General features: G+C 63.3%; 1 protein-coding gene across 1 annotated transcript; it reads left to right on the top strand.

Annotated features, from left to right (window-relative positions):
* Positions 1 to 113: 113 nt before the first annotated feature.
* LOC140904501 (beta-galactoside alpha-2,6-sialyltransferase 1-like) lies at positions 114 to 14,800 on the top strand. Its single transcript, XM_073326877.1, is given in 7 exon segments — positions 114 to 186; positions 2,539 to 3,002; positions 3,004 to 3,289; positions 3,439 to 3,531; positions 10,870 to 10,975; positions 11,955 to 12,094; positions 14,574 to 14,800. Coding segments are annotated over 7 exon segments (1,389 nt in total).
* Positions 14,801 to 15,511: the final 711 nt, after the last annotated feature.

The raw sequence follows: 15,511 nt of genomic DNA, 5'->3' as shown, positions 1-15,511 counted from the left end.
TAGCAGGGGCTGTGGGTCGGGAGTGAGGGGTACCGGCGGAGCTGAGGGAGGCAGGGGCGTGGCTGGGTCACATGTGGTCTCCCTGCTGCCCCCTCTCCCCCCCCCCCCGGTCCATGGCGCCCCTGGTGGGGCTGGAGGCTCCGGATGCGGTGCGGCGGCTCCCAGGGACCCGATGGGCAGGGCAAGGTGAGTCCTGCCCCCCCGGGGCGACTGTTTGTGTCTCTGTCTCCAGCCCGGGGAGCCCGGGGCAGGGAGAGCCAGGGGAAGGGGGGTGAGGGGCATGGAGGGGGGAAGGAGGGGGGTGAGTGGGGGGATGATGGAGTACAGTGGTGTGTATGGGGGTGAGGGGATGGAGGGGTGTGGGGGGTAAATGGGGAGGAGGGATGTATGTGGGGCTGTATAGGGGGATGGAGGGGTACAGGGATGGGGATGGGAGTATGGGGGCATGGAGGGGTATATATGCAGGAGGGAGGGATGTATGGGGGGATGGAGGGGTGTATAGGGCTGTATGGGGGATGGAGGGAAGTGAGGGGGATGGATGGAGGGGTGTGTGAGGGGTGTATGGGGTTGGATGGAGGGAGGAGGGGTGTGGGGGCATGGAAGAGTGTGTATAGGGATTGAGGGATGTATGGGGGGGATGGAGGGGTGTATAGGGCTGTATGGAGGATGGAGGGGAGTGAGGGGTGTATATGGGGCTGGATGGAGGGGGGAGGGGTGTGGGGGCATGGAGGGGTGTATACGGGGAGGGAGGGGTGTGGGGGCATGGAAGAGTGTGTATAGGGATTGAGGGATGTATGGGGGTGATGGAGGGGTGTATAGGGCTGTATGGAGGATGGAGGGGAGTGAGGGATGTATGGGGGGGATGGAGGGGTGTATAGGGCTGGATGGAGGGGATTGAGGGATGTATGTGGGGGATGGAGGGGTATATAGGGCTGGATGGGGGATGGAGGGGAGTGAGGAGGATGGATGGAGGGGTGCGTGAGGGGTATATGGGGCTGGATGGAGGGAGGAGGGGTGTGGGGGCATGGAGGGGTGTATACGGGGAGGGAGGGATGTGGGGGCATGGAAGAGTGTGTATAGGGATTGAGGGATGTATGGGGGTGATGGAGGGGTGTATAGGGCTGTATGGAGGATGGAGGGGAGTGAGGGATGTATGGGGGGGATGGAGGGGTGTATAGGGCTGGATGGAGGGGAGTGAGGGATGTATGTGGGGGATGGAGGGGTGTATAGGGCTGGATGGAGGGGAGTGAGGGATGTATGTGGGGGATGGAGGGGTGTATAGGGCTGGATGGGGGATGGAGGGGAGTGAGGAGGATGGATGGAGGGGTGCGTGAGGGGTATATGGGGCTGGATGGAGGGAGGAGGGGTGTGGGGGCATGGAGGGGTGTATACGGGGAGGGAGGGGTGTGGGGGCATGGAAGAGTGTGTATAGGGATTGAGGGATGTATGGGGGTGATGGAGGGGTGTATAGGGCTGTATGGAGGATGGAGGGGAGTGAGGGATGTATGGGGGGGATGGAGGGGTGTATAGGGCTGGATGGAGGGGAGTGAGGGATGTATGTGGGGGATGGAGGGGTGTATAGGGCTGGATGGGGGATGGAGGGGAGTGAGGAGGATGGATGGAGGGGTGCGTGAGGGGTATATGGGGCTGGATGGAGGGAGGAGGGGTGTGGGGGCATGGAGGGGTGTATACGGGGAGGGAGGGGTGTGGGGGCATGGAAGAGTGTGTATAGGGATTGAGGGATGTATGGGGGTGATGGAGGGGTGTATAGGGCTGTATGGAGGATGGAGGGGAGTGAGGGATGTATGGGGGGGATGGAGGGGTGTATAGGGCTGGATGGAGGGGAGTGAGGGATGTATGTGGGGGATGGAGGGGTGTATAGGGCTGGATGGGGGATGGAGGGGAGTGAGGAGGATGGATGGAGGGGTGCGTGAGGGGTATATGGGGCTGGATGGAGGGAGGAGGGGTGTGGGGGCATGGAGGGGTGTGTATAGGGATTGAGGGATGTTTTGGGGGGATGGAGGGTGGGTATAGGGCTGGATGGGGGATGGAGGGGGTGAGGGTATATGGGGATGGCACAATGGAGGGGTGTGGGGAGGGGGTGAAGAAATGTGTATGGGGAGGAGGAAGGTAGATTAGATCCCCCCCCCAGTTCCGATGCCCCCCAAGCCCCGTCTCCGATCTGTGGGTGCCCTGCGGCTAATGCCCCCCCTGCAGGGATCTGGGCGCTGTGTGGGAGGCAGGGCCCCTGCTGCTCTCTGGGGTTCAGGGCCGGCTCCTGCCTCCCCTGGGCCGAGGGGCTGGGACCCAAACCCCGTGTGCCCTGGCGGGGGCCAGGGACATTCTCCTTGCCAGCCGCCAGGGGTCACTGCTCCACCCCACATCTTGCAGCAGACACCAGCCTAGGGACCGGTGGTAAATCCAAACGCTGCCAGCCTCCAGCATCAATGGCCTTCCTTGTGCCTCACCCCAGAGCCAGCCGCCTTTCAGGGCCAGGTCAGGGGTCCCTGTATAAACATCCCCCGTGCTCCACCCCAGACCTGGCTGCATCTCACCGAGCTCCTCTTCACCCCCAGGCCGATGGACCCATGCCGGTGGCCGCGCTTGCCCCGGAGGTCAGGCCGGGGCTGCATCTACGTCGCCTTCGCCGGCCTATGCCTTGCAGTGTTGTACCGCTGGGCCTGGAGACGGGGCTGGTGCTGCAGCTTGGGGGCCGGCAGGGGGCCCGGGGGGCACCAGCCGCGCCAGGGAGAAGATCATCCGGGGCCTCAACGCGTCCCCGGGGACCAACAGCGCCGCCTTTCCCTCCAGCAAGGCCAGCCGGATGCCTGGGTCCCCTGGGGAGGGGCCTAGGCCCCCCCAGCCAGGGGCCGGCTCCCCGGAACTGGCAGCTTCTCCCGGCGCCCGATGGAGGTGCTGTTCGGGAGGGGACCCCACGGCTCAGTGGCCCTGGGGGCCCCTTGCCCTGGCACCTCTGGAAGGAGGAGATGTCCCCCGCAGATGCTGGGCCCACGGCTCCAGCGCGTCTTCAAGAGCTACCAGGCCGGACACAAGTACCAGGTGCCCCCCGAGGCCGGGGCCGGGTGGACAGGGCCGGGGCTGCTGTGCCAGCTGAAGGCTCGGGTGACGGTGCGGACCCTGCACCCGGGGGAGGGGCCCTTCTCCGCCCCCGAGTGGAGGGGGGTCCTGCCCCAGAGGGACCTGGTGGAGGAGCTGGGCCCCCTGCACACCTGCGCTGTGGTGAGCTCGGCCGGGTCCCTGCAAAATTCGGGCCTTGGCAAGGAGATCCGTGAATGCACGGGGAGCGTGAAGGCAGGTGGCCCGATTTGCACAAGTGGTGTGCTAGCAGAAGCAGCCCCATTTGCACAAGGAGGGTGTGAGCGTGAGCAGCCCCATTCGCACAGGGGGCACTCGGGGGCGTGCGACCTCTCTGCCCAGACGCCCACGAAGCGGAGCTGAGGTTCAACGCGGCCCCGACGGCCGGCTACGAGCGCGACGTGGGCTCCAAAACCACCCTGCGGCTGCTCAACTCCCGGGGGGCGGGGGGGAGGAGCCAGGGAGGGTCAGCGGGGGCAGTTCTGGAGCTGGAGGTGAGGGATGGGGGGGGTTTGCAGGGGTGGGGAGGAGGCAGCTGGGGGGTTGCAGCGTATGGGAAGAGGTGGTTGGGGGAGCTGGGGGGTGTAGTAGGGCGGGGAGAGGCGCTTGGGGGGGTTGCAGGGGAGGGGGTGGTTGGGGGGCTGGGGGTGTAGTAGGGTGGGGGAGGAGGTGGTTGGGGGGCTGGAGGTTTGCAGGGCGGGGGAGGAGGCGGTTGGGGGGCTGGGTGGTTGCAGGGCAGGGGGAGGGGGCACTTGGGGGGCTGGGGGGTTGTAGTAGGGCGGGGGGAGGCGGTTGGGGGGCTGGGGGGGTTGCAGGGGAGGGGGTGGTTGGGGGGCTGGGGTTGTAGTAGGGTGGAGGAGGAGGCGGTTGGGGGGCTGGAGGTTTGCAGGGTGGGGGAGGAGGCGGTTGGGGGGCTGGGTAGTTGCAGGGCAGGGGGAGGGGGCAGTTGGGGGGCTGGGGGGTTGTAGTAGGGCGGGGGGAGGCGTGTGGGGGACTGGGGGTTGCAGGGAAGAGGAAGGAGTGGTTGGGGGGGTTGCAGGGTGGGGGAGCAGGCAGCTGGGGGGTCGCAGAGCAGGGGAGAAGGCGGTTGGGGGGCTGGGGGGTTGTAGTAGGGCAGGGGAGGAGGCGGTTGGGGGGCTGGGGGGGTCGCAGGGCAGGGAAGGAGGCAGTTGGCAGGGCTGGGGGGTGCAGGGCAGGGGGAGGGGTGGTTGGGGGCTTGCGGGGGAGGGAGCAGTTGGGGAGCTGGGAGTTGTGGGGCAGGGGGCAGTTGGGGGGCTGGGGGTTCGCAGGGCATGGGCGGAGACGGTTGGGGGGGTGTGACGATGTGGAACTGTTCTTAATGTTTCCTCTGAATAGTGTAGGGGTGCCTCAGTTTCCCCTAGGCAGTTCTTTAGTATTTAGGGGGTGGGAGAAGGGCGTATGACCATTGCAGAGCCCTAGAGGGCAGGTGTGTGCAGGGGGCTGGACACAGGGAATGGCCGACACCCTGTTTCCTGGCCACTGATGGCCTGGGCCCTTCCCCACTGCAAGAGCTAAAGGGTTGGAGAACAAAGGAATCCGGTGACCTCCTGGCCCAGCAAAGGGACAAAGCCCAGAGGAGGAGGGGCTGGAGGGAGTTTCAGTTTGGGGCTGGCTGGGACATGGAGTGAAGGGCAGACGGGGTTGTCTGGCTCACTGCCCCCAAAATGGACCCAGCTGAGGGGTCCCGGTCTCTGCACCTACAAGCTCTGTGTTAGACCATGTTCCTGTCGTCTAATAAACCTTCTGTGTTACTGGCTGGCGGAGAGTCCCGTCTGACTGCGGAGTTGGGGGCCAGGACCCTCTGGCCCCCCCAGGACCCCGCCTGGGCGGACTCACTGCGGGAAGCGCACGGAGGGCCAGAGAGGATGCTGAATGCTCCGAGGTCAGACCCAGGAACGGGGAGGCCGGGGGAGCTGTGTGTCCTGCAGACAGGCTGCTCCTTGAGAGGAGACTTCCCCAGAGTCCTGCCTGGCTTCATGGGGAGCAATTCCAGAGCATCGCCCGGGGACTTGGGAAGAGCGGAGTGATGGCCTGTCACCGTCTCCTGAAGAAGGACTTTGTAACCCGGTGCAGAAAGAGAGGGTTGAGCATTGGAAAGTTCACCAAGGCACAGTTCATCGTGCAGCTGGAGGAGGATGACCGCTCTAAGGAACAGATTCCTGACCCCAAATGGGGCTATAGCAGGATCTGGGAGCAGCTGGAGTGGGAGCCAGGCATCCCCAAGACTCCTGTCCCCGACCAGACGGGGGTCTTCACGATCGGGTTCCCCATCGGGGGATCGGAGACGGACGGGATTGGAGCTGAGTCCGAGAGAGCAAGAGGACTGTGAGGGACAGCGAGAGCCCAAGAAAGAGCTGCAGAAGCAGCAGCAGCATGAACTGGCGGTGGTGGGGTGGAGAGGCCTAGGGGACCTCCCCGGGGTGAGTGGGGATAGACCCCGGGGGGCCAGTTCCGCAGGGAACCTCGAGACGAAATTGCTGCCCCTGGTTAAGGAGGGGGGGGGATGTGGATGCCACCTCACTGCCTTTGAGCAGGCTGGAGATTTGAACCGGGGGACCCTGCGGAAAAGCCCCGGTGTCTAGCTCCCTTGCTGGGTCCCAAGGCCGTAGACTCCGTCAGCCAGATGGGTGGGGAGGTGGACAGGCTCCCACTCCTGGTCCCAGCCTATATGTCTGTGTGGAGGTTCCTGGGGCCAGGCCCCTCAGACCCCCAGTGGGAACGGAAGGTGATGGTCAATGGAGAGACATTCCTGGGGTGGCGAGATCCTGGGACAGAGAGAACTGGTGTCAGGCCCCGGGTGGTGCAGCCTCAGATGCTGAGGGGCTGGGTGAGCTGGGTGAAGGTCCCAGGGACGAAGCCCCTCGCCCTGCCTAGGGCCCAGATCCCCGTGCAGACCCAGAAGGGGTGGGGCTGGCTGGTTGTTAGGGTTCTCCAGGACACCAGCTGCGAGACCCTGTTGGGGGGTGACTGTCTCTTTGGGACAGGATCCAGGCCTTACTCCTGTAAGGGCCAAGGGTTTGAATTTGAATCCAGGGGCGGAGAGGGAAATGGTCAGTGAAAATGCAGATGACCTGGCTGGCAGCAGGGAGGAGCGGCTAGGCTCAGGCTACCTGCCTGCCTGTAACCAGACCCCTGGGGCTGGGTGGGACAGAGAGATGCTCCCTGCCCCCTTGCACACCGGAACGGGGAGGGCTCAGGGGGCTCACGCTGTCTCTGATGCTGTGAGGAAAGCAGCGAGCTCGCTGCCTACCCCCACTGGGACAGCAAGGGCAGTGCTGAGCAAGGGGGGAGATAAGACCCCAGCTGAGTCGGGGGGAGACACAGGCAGGGCAGGAGATCTGTGGGGAGTGGCAAGGTGCTTGGTAAGGAAAGTCTGGATGAGCCTAGGCAGCCTTGTGAGCTGATGGCTGTGTCTAGTCAGCAGGGTGGGAAGGCAAGGAGAGTGGAAGCTGAGTGTCCCTGGACCTTACCTGTTAGCTGGGTGGAGAATTGGGACAGGGAAGGAAACGTGCCTGTGTCTGTCAGGGGTATTGACTTGCCTGTGGAGGGAGCTACCCTGATCTCCAAGCAGTTGTCTGTGACCAGCCTTGTGTGCTGGGACCAGGGGAATGAGATCCCAAGCTGTGTGTCTGGGAAAGGAGAAGGTGTGTCCGGCTCTTCTTTGTCTGTGGAGCAGACAGAAGGGGCCTTTCAGCCTGTGATGGTTGAGGGTCGTGCAGTTGTCTCAGAGTTGGTTCTGGATTCAGCCAAAGCCCAGGAATGGAAGGGTCCTAAGTTTGGGTCTGCTCAGGAGAATGACCCTGTAACTAGGTCACATCCACTTAGTGTCTATGTAAAAAGAAAAGGAGGACTTGTGGCACCTTAGAGACTAACCAATTTATTTGAGCATAAGCTTTTGTGAGCTACAGCTCACTTCATTGGATGCATACTGTGGAAAGTGTAGAAGATCTTATTATATACACACAAAGCATGAAAAAATACCTCCTCCGACCCCACTCTCCTGCTGGTAATAGCTTATCTAAAGTGATCACTCTCCTTACAATGTGTATGATAATCAAGTTGGGCCATTTCCAGCATAAATCCAGGTTTTCTCAACCCCCACTCCCCCCCCCGCCCACACACTCACTCTCCTGCTGGTAATAGCAGTGTCTATGTAAAATCCCAGAGACCAGACAATTCTGGTGCTTGTATTTTGCCTGTTGCTCATGTGTGGCTGGGAAAGGGTGCAGCAACTCTGTCTAATCAGAGTGAGATCCTAGCCGGGGCACAAGGAGAGCATGAAGGTGATGTGATTGTGTTACCTACTGAGGGTGTGGAAACCTGTAGCAAGAAGGAAAAGATTCCTGAACATGTGTGTGGCAAAGGGAAGGAGAATGCTTCTAACCTTTTATCTAGGAAGTCTGTAAGTTTGCCTGAAAGGGGATTGTGTAGGAATCCGTCGGATGGGCCAGAGGTAATTCTGGATGTAAGGGAGACCCAGAAAGAGTCTGTTGTTGCTCAGGAAAGTGTTCCCCTAGAGCAAGCCCTAGGTAAAGAGGGTAAGAGCAGAATTTCTGTGAGGGGGTGAATTGTTGCATAGAAAAGCCCTCGGGAAAGGAATCCTCATGGAGTCTTTGCAATCAGTTTACTGCAACTGAAGGGTGTGAAAGTGATTTAATCAAGAAAGTTTCAGTTCCTAACAGCCAGAAATTTTCTGTTGTGAATGGATCCACTGACTGTCCTGTTGAAAGACCCAGCGTGAATAGCTTTGAGAAGGTCTCAGATGAAGTGAAAGCTGTTAAGAAAGTTAAACAGTCCTATAACCAAATGGCTGTGTTTGGCCAGTTTGTGGGGAGAAGACCCAATCCCAGTTTGACCCCTGGGGTTTTGGGGGTGGCCAAAGGGCACAGGCCGCATAAACCTTCCCACATGCGGCCTGCGAGTGCTATCGACCACCCCCGACCGAAGGGAGGGCGTGAAACTGGAAGGGCCTGGTGTAACTAGTGTACCTAGTGACAGAGGATGTGGAAAAAGCTAATGTACTCAATGCTTTTTTTGCCTCTGTCTTCACTAACAAGGTCAGCTCCCAGACTGCTGCACTGGGCATCACAAAATGGGGAGTAGATGGCCAGCCCTCTGTGGAGATAGAGGTGGTTAGGGACTATTTAGAAAAGCTGGACGTGCACAAGTCCATGGGGCCGGACGAGTTGCATCCGAGAGTGCTGAAGGAATTGGCGGCTGTGATTGCAGAGCCATTGGCCATTATCTTTGAAAACTCGTGGCGAACCGGGGAAGTCCCGGATGACTGGACAAAGGCTAATGTAGTGCCAATCTTTAAAAAAGGGAAGAAGGAGGATCCTGGGAACTACAGGCCAGTCAGCCTCACCTCAGTCCCTGGAAAAATCATGGAGCAGGTCCTCAAAGAATCAATCCTGAAGCACTTGCATGAGAGGAAAGTGATCAGGAACAGCCAGCATGGATTCACCAAGGGAAGGTCATGCCTGACTAATCTAATCGCCTTTTATGATGAGATTACTGGTTCTGTGGATGAAGGGAAAGCAGTGGATGTATTGTTTCTTGACTTTAGCAAAGCTTTTGACACGGTCTCCCATAGTATTCTTGTCAGCAAGTTAAGGAAGTATAGGCTGGATGAATGCACTATAAGGTGGGTAGAAAGCTGGCTAGATTGTCGGGCTCAACGGGTAGTGATCAATGGCTCCATGTCTAGTTGGCAGCCGGTATCAAGTGGAGCGCCCCAAGGGTCGGTCCTGGGGCCGGTTTTGTTCAATATCTTCATAAATGATCTGGAGGATGGTGTGGATTGCACTCTCAGCAAATTTGCGGATGATACTAAACTGGGAGGAGTGGTAGATACGCTGGAGGGGAGGGATAGGATACAGAAGGACCTAGACAAATTGGAGGATTGGGCCAAAAGGAATCTGATGAGGTTCAATAAGGATAAGTGCAGGGTCCTGCACTTAGGACGGAAGAACCCAATGCACCGCTACAGACTAGGGACCGAATGGCTAGGCAGCAGTTCTGCGGAAAAGGACCTAGGGGTGACAGTGGACGAGAAGCTGGATATGAGTCAGCAGTGTGCCCTTGTTGCCAAGAAGGCCAATGGCATTTTGGGATGTATAAGTAGGGGCATAGCGAGCAGATCGAGGGACGTGATCGTTCCCCTCTATTCGACATTGGTGAGGCGTCATCTGGAGTACTGTGTCCAGTTTTGGGCCCCACACTACAAGAAGGATGTGGATAAATTGGAGAGAGTCCAGCGAAGGGCAACAAAAATGATTAGGGGACTGGAACACATGAGTTATGAGGAGAGGCTGAGGGAGCTGGGATTGTTTAGTCTTCAGAAGAGAAGAATGAGGGGGGATTTGATAGCTGCTTTCAGCTACCTGAAAGGGGGTTCCAAAGAGGATGGCTCTAGACTGTTCTCAATGGTAGCAGATGACAGAACGAGGAGTAATGGTCTCAAGTTGCAGTGGGGGAGGTTTAGGTTGGATATTAGGAAAAACTTTTTCACTAAGAGGGTGGTGAAACACTGGAATGCGTTACCTAGGGAGGTGGTAGAATCTCCTTCCTTAGAGGTTTTTAAGGTCAGGCTTGACAAAGCCCTGGCTGGGATGATTTAACTGGGAATTGGTCCTGCTTTGAGCAGGGGGTTGGACTAGATGACCTTCTGGGGTCCCTTCCAACCTTGATATTCTATGATTCTATGATTCTAACTCCTACCAAGGAATGGGAGAGATGCTGGGGCATCCATGGGAACGTGGGTGGCTTCAAACTTCCCCAGGTCACTGGTACAGTGAACCCGCTCAGTTCGATCTCGAAGGGCGGAGAGATGTGACGAAGTTGGACTGTTCTTAATATTTCCTTTGAATAGTGTGGGGGTGCCTCAGTTTCCCCTAGGCAGTTCTTAAGTATCTAGGGGGTGGGATAAGGGTGTATGATCATTGCAGAGCCCTAGAGGGCAGGTGTGTGCAGGGGTCTGGACACAGAGAATGGCCGACACCCTGTTTCTTGGCAACTGATGGCCTGGCCCTTCCCCCCTGCAAGGTGAGAGCTAAAGGGTTGGAGAACAAAGGAATCCGGTGACCTCCTGGCCCAGGAAAGGGACAAAGCCCAGAGCAGGGGGGGCTGGGGAGAGTTTCAGTTTGGGGCTGGCTGGAGACATGGAGTGAAGTGCAGACGGGGCTGCCTGGCTCACTGCCCCCCAAAATGGACCCAGCTGAGGGGTCCCGTTCTCTGCACCTACAAGCTCTGTGTTAGACCATGTTCCTGTCGTCTAATAAACCTTCTGTGTTACTGGCTGGCTGAGAGTCCCGTCTGACTGCGGAGTTGGGGGGCAGGACCCTCTGGCTGCCTCAGGGCCCCGCCTGGGCGGACTCGCTGGGGGAAGCGCACGGAGGGGCAGAGGAGGCTGAATGCTCCGAGGTCAGACCCAGGAAGGGGGAAGCCGGGTGAGCTGTGTGTCCTGTAGACAGGCTGCTCCCAGAGAGGAGACTTCCCCAGAGTCCTGCCTGGCTTCATGGGGAGCAGTTCCAGAGCATCGCCCAGGGACTCCATGACAGGGGGGTCGCAGGGCAGGGGAGGAGGCGGTTGGGGGGGTAGGGGGGTTCGCAGGACAGGGAAGGAGGTGGTTGGGGGGCTGGAGGTTTGCAGGGCAGGGACGGAGGTGGTTGTGGGGCTGGGGGGTTGGAGGGTGGGGGAGGAAGCATTTGGGGGACTGTGCTGCTCTCCCCCTAACTAACCCCACCCCCACCCCCCAGCTGATGGCGTCCAAGGAGCACCACTTTCTGGACAATCCGCTCTACGACTCCGGGGGGCTGGTGGCCTGGGACCAGCCACGTACGCAACCGACCTGCAGGAGGTGAGACCTGGGGGGCCAGGGAGGGACTGGCTGCCTTGCCCATGGGGCCAGGGGAATGGGGGTTATGGATGGTTGGTGCGCTGCAGGATCATGGGACGGGGTCCCTGCGGGGACGGGGGTCTGTAGCGGGTTGTGGGGACCCTTCCCTGAGCGGGTGAGTTTCCAGTGGGCCCCACAGGGGCCGGCTCTTGGCCCCCGGCAAGTCCTGGGATGGACGCAGACGGGGGAAAGGGGGCCGAGGCTGGGGCCTCAGATGGCAGGGGTGGACCCCAGCCGCACCCCAGCCTCACCCCCGAACACTCCTCCATGGCCCCCTAGGAGGGCGCGCCCCACGGTTTGGCTGGAGAAGAAGGTGTAGGGTTTTCACAGTACTGGATTAACCCTGGGTGATTCCCCGAGGGGCCTGTGGGGTCACCATCGGTGGGGTCACCATCGGGGCAGTTTCTCGGAGCGAGCCGCGCCAGGAATGAGTGGGGGGCCAGGTCTCTGGCCGGTGTCCCATGGGGGGTCGGACGGGATCCCGCCCAGCTTTGGACTCGATGAATTCCCTTGGGGGGACCCTGGGGCGGGTGCGGGGTGTTCAGGGCACCGCGGGAGTGCTGGGAGGTGGCGGGCAATGGGGGGGATGTGGGGCATTCATTCCCCGTGGGGGCCCCCTGGGGGTGGGGTGTATGGGGTGCTGCAGGGATGTGGGTGCCGAATGTCCCAGGTTAAAGTCGGGGGGCTGGGGAGGACACATTGGGGGTGATGGGCACCAGGGCCCTGCTGAGCACAGCGGGATGGGGGGGGCTGTGAGGGGGCCTGACAGTGGTTCCGAAGCCGGAACGACCCCATCCTGTGGGGGGTCCTGGGGGCTGTGTTGGGGGGCTGAGGGGCTGCATTGGGGTATCAGTGGGGGGCTGGAGAGATCTGTCTCTCTCACCGACCGGCCCCTCCCTGTAGTGGTAGCGGGGCCCCTGACGACCCCATCTTCACCCAGCTCCGGGTGGGGTGGGGCGGGTGCAGCGCCCCCACCAGGCCGCCCACGGCGCCCCCACCAGGCCGCCCACGGCCTGCACCCGCAGTTCCAGTGGCAGCTCTGGGACCTGCTCCAGGGGAGCGCGGCCGAGGTCGTTCGGGGTGAGCCCCCCCGCGGGACTGCCCGGGACCCCCCCCTGGAACCACCCCCCCACGACTGCCCGGGACCCCCCTGGAACTACCCCCCGCGGGACTGCCCGGGACCCCCCGAGCACCTCCCCTGGAAGCACCCCCCCGCGACTGACCAGGACCCCCCCGGAACCCCCCCCACGACTGCCCAGGACCACCAGCAGTTGCCCTGGCATCCCCCCTGGAACCACCCCCCCACGACTGCCCAGGGCCCCTGAGCACCTCCCCTGGAACCACCCTCCACGGGACTGCCCGGGACCCCCTGAGCACCTCCCCTGGAAGCACCCCCCCACGACTGCCCGGGACCCCCCAGCACCTGCCCCTGCACCCCCCCCAGAACCCCCCCCGACCAGCCAGGAACCTCCCCAGCACCCCCCCAGGAACCACCCTCCCATGATTGCCTGAGACCCTCCCAGCACCTGCCCCAGCACCCCCCCAGAACCCCACCATGACCAGCCAGGAACCCTCTCCCGGCACTCCCACTGGAACCACCCCCCGGGACCCCCCAGCACCCCCGTGGAACTCCCCCGGCACCTGCCCGGGCATCCCCCCTGGAACCTCCCCACGACTGCCCGGGACCCCCCAGCACCCCCCGGAAGCCTCCCCACAACTGGCCAGGCCCCCCCCCGGCACCTGCCCCAGAGCCCCCCCACGACCAGCCAGGAACCTCCCCAGCACCTGTCCCGGCTCCCCCTGGAACCACCCCCCACAACTGCCCCGGGACCCCCCAGAACCCCCCTGGAACCACCCCCCCACGACCAGCCAGGAACCCCCCCGGTACCCCCCAGGAACCACCTCCCCCACGACTACCTGGGCCCCCCCAGCACCCCCCTTGGAACCCCCCCCCACAACTGCCTGGGTCCCCCCCGGCACCTGCCCCGGCCCCCCCCAGGAACCACCCCCCCATAACTGCCCCGGGACCCCCCAGCACTCCCCTGGAACCACCCCCCCACGACTGCCTGAGACCCCCCCGGCATCTGCCCCAGCACCCCCCCAGAACCCCTCCATGACCAGCCAGGAACCCCCCCAGCACCCCTCCCGGAACCACCCCCCCACAATTGCCTGGGACCCCCCAGCACCCCCCTGGAACCCCCCAAGCACCTGCCCCAGCACCCGCCCTGGAACCCCCTCCACGACTGCTGGGACCCCCCTGGCACCTGCCCCAGCACCCCCCCTGGAACCCCCTTCACGACTGCCCGGGACCCCCCCGGCACCTGCCCCAGCACCCCCTCTGGAACCCCCTCCACGACTGCCCAGGACCCCCCCGGCACCCCCCCATGACCAGCCAGGAACCCGCCCAGCACCTGCCCCAGCACCCCCCCTGGAACCACCCCCTGACAACTGCTCGGGACCCCCCCGGCACCTGCCCCAGCACTCCCCCCCCAGAATGCCCCTATGACCGCCTAGGGACCCCCTCCCCAGCACCTCCCACAGCACCTGTCCTGGCACCTGCCCCAGAAACCCCCCTGAACCCCCCCCGACCGGCCAGGGACCCCCCCAGCACCTGCCCCGGCACCTGTCCCAAACCCCTCATCCCTGAGGCCCCCCCTTGGAAACCCCTCTGAAACCCCTCCACACGACCAGCCAGGGATCCCCCCGGCACCTGTCCCGGCATCCCCCCTGGAACCCCTCCACGACTGCCCAGAGACCGCCTGGCACCCCCTGCCTTGTGTGTGTCCCCCCATGGGGCAGTGACCCCCTGTTGGCTGGGCGCGGCTGAAGGGTCGGTGCCCCCTGGTGGCTGGGAGGAGCCGGGAGGGGCAGTGCCCCCTGGTGGCCAGGAGGGGCAGTGCCCCCTGGTGGCTGGGAGGAGCCGGGAGGGGCAGTGCCCCCTGGTGGCCGGGAGGGGTGGTGCCCCCTGGTGGCTGGGAGGAGCCGGGAGGGGTGGTGCCCCCTGGTGGCCGGGAGGAGGCGGGAGGGGTGGTGCCCCCTGGTGGTTGGGAGGAGCCGGGAGGGGCAGTGCCTGTAGGCCCCCCTATGGGGTAGTGCCCCCTGGTGGCCGGGAGGGGCGGTGCCCCCTGGTGGCTGGGAGGAGCCGGGAGGGGCAGTGCCCCCTGGTGGCTGGGAGGAGCCGGGAGGGGTGGTGCCCCCTGGTGGTTGGGAGGAGCCGGGAGGGGCGGTGCCTGTAGGCCCCCCTATGGGGCAGTGCCCCCTGGTGGCTGGGAGGAGCTGGGAGGGGCAGTGCCCCCTGGTGGCTGGGAGGAGCCAGGAGGGGCAGTGACCCCTGGTGGCTGGGAGGAGCTGGGAGGGGCAGTGCCCCCTGGTGGCCAGGAGGGGCAATGCCCCCTGGTGGCTGGGAGGAGCCAGGAGGGGCAGTGCCCCCTGGTGGCCGGGAGGAGCCGGGAGGGGTGGTGCCTGTAGGCCCCCCCATGGGGCAGTGCCCCCTGGTGGCCGGGAGGGGCGGTGCCTGTAGGCCCCCCACGGGCCAGTGACCCCGCTCTCTGCCCCCCAGGCACGGTGCTGATGACGTCCCTTTGCCGGCTGGTGCAGTTGTGTGAGTTCCTGCCCTCGCAGCGCCGGACCGACCGGTGTCACGAGCCCTTCCGGGAGGCGGCCTGTTCGCTGGGCGCCTACCACCCGCTGCTCTTCGAGAAGAGCCTGGTGCTCGCAGGAACCGTGGCTCCGACACTGACGTCTCCCTGCACGGCCGGGTCACGCTGCCAGGGCTCGGCACCCTGAACTGCACCGGGGCCCCCCGGGGGGGGTGAGTGCCCCGCACTGCAGGGGGGCACCTTGGGGGGAGGGGGGAGCACCCCGAACTGCAGGGGGTGCCTGTGGGGGATGATCACCCTGAACTGCAAAGTTCACCCTGTCCACCCTGTCGCCCTGGAAGGTGGAGCACCCCGAACTGCAGTTCCCCAGGGAAGATGCCCCCCCCCCAAGCCCCACAGTCCCCTACCTAGGCAGGGCATGGAGGAAATGGTGCAAGGATGGAGCAATGGGAACATGGGGAAGCGACAGGGGGGGCCTGCGGGGGGGGCAGCGCTAGGGACTGGGGCTCCCCCACCCCGCCAGAGTCAACCTAGGGTTGCCAACTTTCTGACCCCCTAATTCTGCCCGTTCCCTGAGGCCCCGCCCCTTTCCCTGAGGCCCCGCCCCTTTCCCTGAGGCCCCGCCCCTTTCCCTGAGGCCCCGCCCCTTTTCTCGAGGCCCCGCCCCTTTCCCTGAGGCCCTGCCCCCGCTTACTCCATTCCCCCTCCCTCTGTGGCTTGCTCACCCTCACTCACTTTCAGTGGGTGGGGGAAGGGGGTTGGGGGGCAGGAGAGGGGGCGGGCTCTAACTGAGGGGGCGGGAGAGGGGGCGGTCTCTGGGGTGGGACCAGAAATGAGGGGTTCAGGGTACAGGAGGGGGTTCCAGGCTGGGGCAGGGAGTTGGGATGCTGGCTCTGGG

This window comes from Lepidochelys kempii, chromosome 28, assembly GCF_965140285.1.
Source record: "Lepidochelys kempii isolate rLepKem1 chromosome 28, rLepKem1.hap1, whole genome shotgun sequence".
NCBI classification, from domain to species: Eukaryota; Metazoa; Chordata; order Testudines; family Cheloniidae; genus Lepidochelys; species Lepidochelys kempii.
This window is presented reverse-complemented; position numbering and strand designations above follow the sequence as displayed.